The 10,981-nt window shown below is 56.6% G+C and overlaps 1 protein-coding gene across 1 annotated transcript; it reads right to left on the reverse strand.

Moving 5' to 3' along the window:
* FBXL3 (F-box and leucine rich repeat protein 3) lies at positions 1–7,431 on the reverse strand. Its single transcript, XM_078881180.1, has 5 exons — positions 6,462–7,431; positions 3,681–3,824; positions 2,606–2,728; positions 1,029–1,200; positions 1–759 (listed from the first exon to the last, which is right to left on the reverse strand). The coding sequence occupies exons 1-5, from the start codon at positions 7,242–7,244 to the stop codon at positions 95–97; spliced, it is 1,887 nt and encodes a 628-aa protein (XP_078737306.1). The 5' UTR covers positions 7,245–7,431; the 3' UTR covers positions 1–94.
* Positions 7,432–10,981: the final 3,550 nt, after the last annotated feature.

A 10,981-nucleotide genomic window follows, 5' to 3' on the forward strand; every position in this document is an offset into this window, starting at 1 on the left:
GTCACCACCACCGCCTCTCCGTCACCACCACCGCCTCTCCGTCACCACCACCGCCTCTTCGTCACCACCACCACCACCACCGCCACCGCCGTGGTCACCACGTGGGCATGCTGTCGGGGTACCAGGCTCGCCCGAGCAGGTGCGACACGTCGCCGTGCACCTCGTCGAGGCTGCCGTAGCGCTGGTCGGGCACAAGCACCTCCTCCATGACGGAGAGCTGCGCCAGGCGGGCGCCGCACATTCGCACGAACTGCACGAACGCCGAGCACGACACCTCGCACTCGCCCAGCCCCACGGCCGAGAGGCTCCCGCAGCGCTCGGCGATGCGCAGCAGCTCGTCGTCCAGGGGCAGCAGTCCGTTGGCGCACACCACCAGCTCGACCAGGCGGGGGCAGTGCAGGCCCACGCGGCCCAGCACGGCCTTGCTCACCGAGCGGCCGAAGTAGAGGTGCGTGACGGGGGTGGCGTCGCGAAAGAACGGCTCGAACTCCTCCTCGTCGCCCACGAAGAAGTACATGACGAGGTTGACGTGGGGCGAGTGGGTGAGCAGCGCGTCCCAGCTGGAGCGGCGGATGGAGTGGAAGCGTCGCGACGCTGGTCCCACGGCCGCCGGCTCGGCGCTCACCACGTCCACGCGCAGGTGCTCCAGGTGCACGTGGCGCTCCGACGACAGCGCCAGCAGCAGCGCGTCGCTCAGCACGTGGTAGTTGAGGGCCAGCTCGCGCAGCCCGTGGCACTGGTCGGCCACGCACAGGATACCTGAGGGTGGGGAGAAAGGGGGGGCGGGGCGGGGCGGGGCGGGGATATCGCACTCGGCTGGCAATACTGCCGCTCCTCGATCGTATATCACGTAGGGCTCGTGATGCCGCAGAGGTTTCACGTACGGCAGGCGATGCCGCAGAGGTTTCACGTAGGACAGGCGATAACACGGAGGTAAGTCACAGGAGCAGGAGATACTGCCGCTCCTCAATGTAACATCGGATAGGAGCCGGCGCGCGCGGAGCGTGGGGGTAGGCGGCGTCACCCACCAGAGGGCGACACGTGCGGGCAGCTGCTCATCTTGAGCAGCCTCAGCGTCTCGCTGTTGTTGGCCACGAGCACCTTGAGCGAGGGGTCGTCCACCGGCGTGTCGTCCACCTTGAGCGAGCACAGCGACTTGGAGTTGACGAACACCACGGTGAGGGCCGACACGAAGTGAGCCTGGTGGGCGAATGCGGTCGGCGGGGGGGGGGGGGGCGGTGGAGGAGACACATGCAGCTGTCGACGCGCGTCGCGTAAACATCGTCGCCAATGTGCCAGTCGCCTCTCCGATTAGCGCTGCTGGCGACGTGCGGTGCGGAAGAAGTTTGACGCACGTACACATGCACAAGCGTCGCCGCCAATACCCTAAACAAGCCCAACCACGTGTCCACAGGAGGAAGAGGAAGGGGCCTAAACAGGAAAAGGCGGGGCACAAAGAAGAAGGGGGAGGGTTCTGAAAGGGAAAGGCAGAGATGAGAGGGGTGGGGCATAAACAGGAAGAGGTGGGGCCAAAGGGGTAACGGGGTGGGGCATAAACAGGAAGAGGTGGGGCCTCAGGAGTAACGGGGTGGGGCATAAACAGGAAAGGGTGGGGCCTAAGGGGTAACGGGGAGGGGCATAAACAGGAAGGGGTGGGGCCTCAGGAGTAACGGGGCGGGGCATAAACAGGAAGAGGTGGGGCCTCAGGAGTAATGGGTGGGGCATAAACAGGAAAGGGTGGGGCCTAAGGGGTAACGGGGAGGGGCATAAACAGGAAGGGGTGGGGCCTACAGAGGTTGAACTTCCCTGTTGAGTTCAGGTAACAGAAACGTGGATTCAAAATACATGCAGCGTGATTTTAGTGCCACAAACGTGGCCACAGATCAACTCAAATAATAATAATATCAACTTGCAAGCAGAACAGCCTCCCCTCGAGAGGGACTGTGAGGCACGAGGAGGAACCACAGACAAGTGGGAAAGGCAGCAACCAGGTGGTGAACCGGTGGTACCAACAATCGCCCGAGCTCTGCAGTCCTTATCGGCCCATACAGACGGAGCAAGTGGCGTCCACATTTCTGCTGCGGGAGAGTTATTCTCTAAATCTGCCGCGGCGAGTGACTTGGCGAGTGGGGTTGAGTGCGTGAGAGAGTGTTGATAAATCTGGCTGTGAGAATCGTTCTCTAACTCGCCATCCACAGCGAGCTGTGCGAAAAACGATCTTAACAACCGGTGCGTTGTTAAAAGCTTGTGACAAGTTCATTGGTTTGGCCGTGCCGGGTGTGTTTATGCTGTCGGTGGTGGTGATGGACGCCCGATGCATTAACCAGGGCGGCCGCCGGGTTCGAACTGCGAACCTCTGCGACAAGTGTCCCCAGCCCCACGCAACCTTGGACACCTTCTTGGTTCTAAACATAATAAAATAATTCTCACGACGTTTCGGCCACAACCTGAGGACGGCTGCTTGCGTTGTGGCCGAAACGTCGTGATAATTATTCTATTGTTTTATTTTTATTATTTTATTATTTTCCTTCTACGTGACTTTACCGAAAGAACCAAGAAGATGAATCCCTGCAGTCACGAAAGAAGCTTTAAATCGAAATTTAACCTTGGACACGTCGAGGAAGCTCGGCCGTGCCGTGGAGATGAGGCCCAGCGTCTTGAGCGAGCAGTTGACGAGCTGCGACAGAATATTGCACGCAGCCTCCGCAGACTCCTTGCTGCTGTCCACCTGTGACAAAGACAAAGGTAAAGATCCCCTCCCCCATGTAGGCTACACAGCCCGTCGGGGCAGGTGCAGTTAAGCGAGCACCTGTGCGTGGACCCGGCGACCCGAGCAAGAATTTAACTCGGCGACCCGAGTTCGATTCCCGCTCACGGCCAACACGCCGGCGATTAAATGAAATGGGAATTGAACTCAGCGACCCAAGTTCGATTCCCACTCATGACCAACATCGCCGGCGATTAAATGAAACGGGAATTGAACTTAGCGACCCGAGTTCGATTCCCGCTCACGAACAACATCGCCGGCGATTATATGAACCGGGCGACCCCTATTAAATGAGTACCCGATGCGGTGTTTAAAACTTTGGCACGGAGAGACAAAGGCGGCCGAGCACGGTGTTGATGATGCTGTGTCGGCCTTCATAGGTGCTACTCGCGAACAGACCTTGCCCCAACAATCTGTTAAAGGCTTCACAGGGGATCTTTATGTCTGAGTGTGTATGTGTGTGTATATTTATATCCGTGCGTACGCATCATTTCGTGGTTGCGATCTATGTGGCAGTCCACACCCCGGTCACCCTTGCAAGCGAGATGTTCCATCTCAAGGGACTTTATATTCAAAGCAAATAATTAAACAATAATAACATATTAAGTTATATTTTTGTTTGTTGGCAAACATCCCAACGCTGATAAATGACACTGCGAATCGCTCCATATTGGGATGGTACACGGCAGCAACATCGCTACTCATGGGGGGCACCCCTCCTAGGCAGCCTCATTCACCGACGACCAGGTATGGCCCCCCCCCCCCCCAACCAACACCTGTGCCGCTACCCCTCGCTATAAAGTTGGGTCTGGAACTCCGTCCGGACGTCAACGTTGTTGACCACAGCGGCGGCGCCTCTCACCTTGATGCTGACATACCGCAGGTGCGTCGGGTGGCGCACGCCGCCGCTCACCTTGACGCTGACGTACTGCAGGTGCGTTGAGTGGCGTGCGATGATCTGCTGGATGAGGTCGGGGTGCGTGGCACGGAGGTAGGACGACGCCGGCTGGCTCAGCTCGAACTCGAAGCGACGCCACAGCTCCGGCCGGTGGAACGCCTGTGGGGTGGGACACGGGTCAGGAAGAAGGGGTTGTTATTCCACTGCAGAAGCCGAGCCAAGCCATGCCGCAGAGGTTGCAAACGGGTTTTGATTGCTTACCCGTACCCGGCCGCACCAGGGTCGCAAACGGGAACCCTACCCGATACCCGGCCGGGTACGGGTAGCCAGGTATCGGGTAGGGTACGGGTATCGGGTACCCGATTGCGACCTCTGGGATGAAGCCATGTTGCAGGCGCGGGTGGGTTGATTCTAGGAACTTGAATTGTGAGGAGAGACAAGACGTTGGGAAATGAGTGACAAACGGTGACTCGCCAGTGACTCACGGCCTTCTCACTCAATGGTTGAGGTGAGTCACGTGCGGTTACCCGTACCCGGCCACACCAGGGTCGCAAACGGCTACCCGTACCCGGCTGGGTACGGTAGCCGGGTATCGGGTAGGGTACGGGTATCGGATACCCGATTGCGACCTCTGCCTTGCCACTGACGTCGCGTGCAATAGACGGCCGTAGATGCGTCCAGGCCGTGTACAGTCCAGTACTGACCGACGTCACGCGGGATGCGAGCGAGAGGAAAACGCTCGTCGGTGACGCGGACATTCCGCGTCCTCGCGACGCACCGGCTGACGGCGAACGCATCGCCGTTAGCCCCGCGGCCTGGCCCTGCTTGGCCCCGAGTCAGATTCGGAGGCTTTGCGAAACCGGCGGCGGTGACATCACGGTTCGACTCCGGCCCGGCTCGGCAAACGGCGAGTGGAAAAACGCACGTCGGCTTTCGAGACCAATATTCAATGTTGCCATCGCATAAGTAACAGCTAATTGGCACGTTTTTGTTCACGTGATCAAACCTTACTTGGGTGGCGGTGGGTTAATTTACGCGACCTAACCCAAAAACCTTTCCAGTGGAAAAACGCACGCGTGCCGTGCTGGCTCGGGTGTGCGTTTAGAGTCATTTGACTGCTGCTGCTCTAAATTTCCACGTGATGATGATGATGATAAGTCACTCGGTTGACCTGTCATTTGTAAAGGCCAGATCACTTCTGGAAAAAAAGCTACGGAGTAGCTCAGTGACCCTTACCTGGTCAAGAAAAAATAAAAATGCGCCAATGGAAAAAGGGGGAGAGGTAGGAGCAGACACTGAACTACTAAACTAAACTATTTTAGTGAATCAGGTAATGTCCACTGAGCTATGTAGCTTTTTTCAGAAGCGACCTGGTCACAAATGCGAGCTCAACGAAGGGGCTCATCGTGTAGAGATTTATAGCAGCAGCCAAATCCTCTAAAGGCACGTTGTTGTTTGTAAATGTGGAGGGGAAAACCAGATGACCCGGAGAAAAATCCACGCAACCACAGGGAGACACGCAAACAACAGCAGGCATCGTCAGGGTCGGGGTCGAACCTACGACCTCCTGTATACCAGGCAAGGTAGTTAACATCTCCTAGCCACTGTAATGATGATGATGATGAGAGAGACACACAAACTCCAAATATACAGCAGGCATCGTCAGGGTCGGGATCGAACCCACGACCTCCTGTACACCAGGCGAGGTAGTTAAACATCTCACCACGGGGAGGGAGAGAGAGAGACACGCAAACTCCACATATACAGCAGGCGTCAGGGTCGGGATCGAACCCACGACCTCCTGCAGACCAGGCGAGGTAGCCAACATCTCACCACGGGGAGGGAGAGAAACGCAAACTCCAAATATACAGCAGGCAGGCAGGAAGGCATCGTCAAGGTCGGGATGGAACCCACGACCTCCTGCAGACCAGGCGAGGTAGTTAACATCTCACCACGGAGAGAGAGAGACACGCAAACTGCACATATACAGCAGCAGGCATCGTCAGGGTCGGGATAGAACCCACAACCTCCTGCAGACCAGGCCAGGTAGTTAACATCTCTAAGCCACCGTGATGATAATGACGAGAGAGATAGAGACACACACAAACTCCACATATACAGCAGACATCAGGGTCAGGATCGAACCCACGACCTCCTGCAGACCAGGCGAGGTAGCCAACATCTCTAAGCCACTGTGATGATGGTGATGATGATGAGAGAGACACGCAAACTCCAAATATACAGCAGACATCAGGGTCAGGATCGAACCCACGACCTCCTGCACACCAGGCGAGGTAGCCAACATCTCTAAGCCACTGTGATGATGGCGATGATGATGAGAGAGACACGCAAACTCCAAATATACAGCAGACATCAGGGTCAGGATCGAACCCACGACCTCCTGCACACCAGGCGAGGTAGCCAACATCTCTAAGCCACTGTGATGATGGCGATGATGATGAGAGAGACACGCAAACTCCAAATATACAGCAGACATCAGGGTCAGGATCGAACCCACGACCTCCTGCACACCAGGCGAGGTAGCCAACATCTCTAAGCCACTGTGATGATGATGATGAGAGAAACACGCAAACTCCAAATATACAGCAGACATCAGGGTCAGGATCGAACCCACGACCTCCTGCACACCAGGCGAGGTAGTTAACATCTCACCACGGAGAGAGAGAGACACGCAAACTCCACATATACAGCAGGCAGGCATCGTCAGGGTCGGGATGGAACCCACGACCTCCTGCAGACCAGGCGAGGTAGCCAACATCTCTCCCCGGCACTCACCTGGTGCCACGAGCGACACACCTGGCAGGCGCGTGCCCGCTGCGCGAGCGGCAGCCACGTGAACACGCGCAGCAGCAGCTCGGCGGGCAGGCGGCCCCAGTCCGGGGCGGCCTCGCCCAGGCAGGGCCCCGGGGAGCCGCAGTGGGGACCGCAGGGGGCCCCCCGAGACGGGCACGCCGAGGAGGAGGAGGAGGCCACGTCGTCGTCGTCTTGGCCCTGGCCGTCTTGGCCCTGGCCGTCTTGGCCCTGGCCGTCTTGGCCCTGGCCGTCTTGGCCCTGGTCGTGATGGCCCTGTTGGCTGTGGCCGTCTTGGCCCAGACCGTGATGGCCCTGGTCGTTTTGGCTCAGGCTGTCTTGGCCCTGGTCGTGATGGGCCAGGCCGTCTTGGCCCTGTTGGCCCAGACCGTGATGGCCCTGGTCGTTTTGGCTCAGGCTGTCTTGGCCCTGGCCCTGTTGGCCGTGGTCGTCCTGGCCCTGATGGCCCTGTTGGCCGCCTTGGCCGTTCTTGTCGCCGTTGTTGAGCTGCGTGACGGACGACGACGACTTGGAGGTGGAGGATGAGGAGGACGGGACGTGTAAGTTCGCGGCGACCCCGGGGTTGAGGCGGGCCTCGGGCTGCAGAGCGGACACGCCGACGGGCGCCGCCGGCCACAACGCGGCGGTCGCGGCCTGGCCCTGGTCGAGGCCGCGGCCTCGCTTGCTCAACGTGGGCCCGGCGGTGTTGGTGGTGGTGTTGTTGTTGGTGGTGGTGTTGGTGGTGGTGGTGGCTCCGCGCTTCTTCATGTCGCCTGCGCCGGGGTAGACGCTCGCGGGCGAAGGGGAGCGGGTAACATCGCCACCATCATCATCGTCGTCGTCGTCGCCACCATCATCATCATCATCGCCGCCAACGACAACGCCGCCGAGAGGTAAGTGGATCACGTTGCCATGGCGACCGTAACACGACCGCTAAAGCCGCTGCCTCGGTGACGTGGGGCTGAGGGGGGTGAGGGGAGGGGGTGGGGGGGAGGGGTGGTGAGGGGGTGGTGAGGGGGTGGGGTGTGGTGAGGGGGGGGGTGAGGGGAGGGGTGGTGAGGGGAGGGGTGGTGAGGGGGTGGTGAGGGGAGGGGTGATGGGGGTGGGAGTTTGGTGTGAGCTCCGCTCCACTCCGACACACACAACGAGGGAGAGAGACGTTCACTCTGTCTCTCACTCGCCGTGCCTCTCTCTCTCTCACTCGCCGTGCCTCCCCTGTCCATCGCTGTGAGTCCCCTGTCTCTCTCCCTCCTTCCCCACCCATCCCCTCCCCACTCACCCCGCCCCTCCACCCCCCACTCACCCCGCCCCTTCCATCCCCCACTAACCCCGCCCCTTCCATCCCCACTCACCCCGCCCCTTCCATCCCCCACTCACCCCGCCCCTTCCACCCCCCACTCACCCCGCCCCTTCCACCCCCCACTCACCCCGCCCCTTCCATCCCCCACTCACCCCGCCCCTTCCATCCCCCACTCACCCCGCCCCTTCCATCCCCCACTCACCCCGCCCCTTCCATCCCCCACTCACCCCGCCCCTTCCACCCCCACTCACCCCGCCCCTTCCATCCCCCACTCACCCCGCCCCTTCTACCCCCACTCACCCCGCCCCTTCCACCCCCCACTCACCCCGCCCCTTCCATCTCCCACTCACCCCGCCCCTTCCATCCCCCACTCACCCCGCCCCTTCCATCCCCCACTCACCCCGCCCCTTCTACCCCCACTCACCCCGCCCCTTCCATCCCCCACTCACCCCGCCCCTTCCATCCCCCACTCACCCCGCCCCTTCCATCCCCCACTCACCCCGCCCCTTCCATCCCCCACTCACCCCGCCCCTTCTACCCCCACTCACCCCGCCCCTTCCATCCCCCACTCACCCCGCCCCTTCCATCCCCCACTCACCCCGCCCCTTCCATCCCCCACTCACCCCGCCCCTTCCATCCCCCACTCACCCCGCCCCTTCCATCCCCCACTCACCCCGCCCCTTCGATCCCCCACTCACCCCGCCCCTTCCATCCCCCACTCACCCCTCCCCTTCCACCCCTACCCCCACCCCGCGGGGTTAGGGGGGGGTCATCTGTAAGATGCTTCTGCGTCGACCTATGGCAGGAGTGGGGAACCTTTTTTCTGCCAAGGGCCATTTGGATATTTATAACATCATTCGCGAGCCATACAACATCAATTAGCCTATTTGGTCAAACATTTAATTAACTCACCCCTAATGCGATGGCTGGAGCTGCTTCTCTTTGGCAAGGCGTGTGATGATGTTAACTGGTATTGACGATGTTGCTACTCGCAACTGCTTTGCCAGGTTTGCTCCTAGATTTATTGAATTTCGAGTCCCGCCTGCGGTTGCCTTGGCAGGGCCACGCCAAATGATTTCGTGGGCCTCATACGGCCCGCGGGCCAGACGTTCCCCAGCCCTGACCTATGGGATCCCATTCCAACCCACAGTGGCCTGGCCTGCTGATGCAGAGGGGACATTGGGTGAGGTTCGTGACCGTGGCTCATGCAGCTGCAATGGCTGCATTGGGATACATGGTCCAGGCCTCACCAGAGACCCAGGCAAATTGAGGTGTTGTGGCGAGCTGAGAGCAAGTGACAGAGCCCACTCTCTCACCGTCTGTAGCATCCCAACATCTGAGAATGAGGAGGCTTCTCGCTGCCTTCGCTCGGAGGTTCAGAGCCGTGTGGCGCTGCAAGTGGTGGTGGCGGGTCGCCGTGCACGATTGACAAATCACCTTCTTGGTTCTTTCGGTGAAGTCACGTAGAATGGAAATAATAAAATAATACATTTTTAACATAATTAAATAATTCTCACGACGTTTCGGCGACAACGCAAGCAGCCGTCCTCAGGTGGAGAACAGGTCTGTCGAGAAGACAGCGTCTGAATGACACGCCCCAGACTCTGTCTTCTCGACAGACCTGTTCTCCATCTGAGGACGGCTGCTTGCGTTGTGGCCGAAACGTCGTGAGAATTATTTTATTATGGTTTATTTGTATTATTTTATTATTTCCATTCTACGTGACTTTACCGAAAGAACCAAGAAGATGAATCCCTGCAGTCACGAAAGCTTTAAATCGAAATTTAACAAATAACCCTTTGAATCCATCAAGAAAGTAACCTTACAGCGCCACACCTATGTGCACCATCCTTAAAGGGGAAAGATTGATGGATCCGATCTCCGGCCCCTAAAAACAGGCGAGGCGTTGGATGCAACCTCACCTCATCCAACATTGTGGGGCGAGGTGGAATTTCTCGACGGCTGCTGGCGTAACGATGCCTCAAATATTGTAAGAAGTCAACCCCCTCAGTGCCGGACGAATCTAGTGCGGGGCCTGTAGCATATTTTATAATGGGGCCCTAAATAAAACAAAAAACAGAGATATTAAAACACAATTTTTTTACTTGCATAGTAAAGTAAATGTCTTTTTAAATCCTTTATATTAAGTTCGCTTGCTTGCTTAGGACCGTGCAAATCTTTCGGTCGTTTTTTAACCCACTTCCCGTGATCCAATCGAACTGACATTTTCCACACAGACTCGTTGTGCGTGACAATTAATGTTCGTGAAAAAAAATTCCAAAATTTTACACTTTATAGGACAAAAATATTATATTTAATTACCAATTGCTTAATGGTGCAATGCAATCATCTGACCTATAGGTGGCAGCCATCTCAAGCCAGAGGACGAGAGGACTCTAGCCGCCACGCATATAAAGGATTTATAGTGAAAAACTTTGTTTTTACGGGTTAATTTTTTTCATTTGCTATACAGCCGGATACAAGGCCGTAGCCATGGAGTCAACATTGGGGGGGACCAAATCTTCCGGGGGGTCTGGGGGTCCCAAGCCAGAAAAAAATCTACATTTGAAAACTAATTTCCTGCCTAAAATATTAAAAACATTCACTAACACATGGGATGGACTTTGTATTTATTTTGTACAATAACGTCTAATAGTGTATATTGTATTACATTGCTCTGTTTTTACTTTTTTTACCATTTCTTGTTTCATTGTATGTAATGGCAGAGATTAGGGATTAATAAAGAACAACCATAACCACAATCGTATAAACAGAAATCTATGCATTGATTTGTATGAACACAAGACCAGATATTGTGGCCAAGGTTTATCAAATTGTTTTTATTTACATAGCATAGCATTTTTTTAATAGCAATATATTGAGCATATTTGAATATTGGGGGGGATTAGTCCCCCCCAATATATATTATAGCTACGGCCATGGCCGGATAATACGACAAATCGCTAACCTTAAACACCCAGTCGTTCGTAAAAGTCGAAGGCGGTATAGTACTGTAGTAATAGAGCAAGTGCAAAAATCACTGAACCGGAATTGATAGCTTGAAAGCATTTAGCGTGGGGCCCGTAGCTACTACATATGTAGCTACTTGTGCTACTGGGAAAATCCGGCACTGAACCCCCTGTGAGTGGCGGGCTGATGAGCCGTCTGTTGAGAAAGATTTATGAAGTACAACCATAACTACAAT

The sequence above is a fragment of the Lampetra fluviatilis genome, chromosome 60 (assembly GCF_964198595.1).
Source record: "Lampetra fluviatilis chromosome 60, kcLamFluv1.1, whole genome shotgun sequence".
NCBI classification, from domain to species: domain Eukaryota; kingdom Metazoa; phylum Chordata; class Hyperoartia; order Petromyzontiformes; family Petromyzontidae; genus Lampetra; species Lampetra fluviatilis.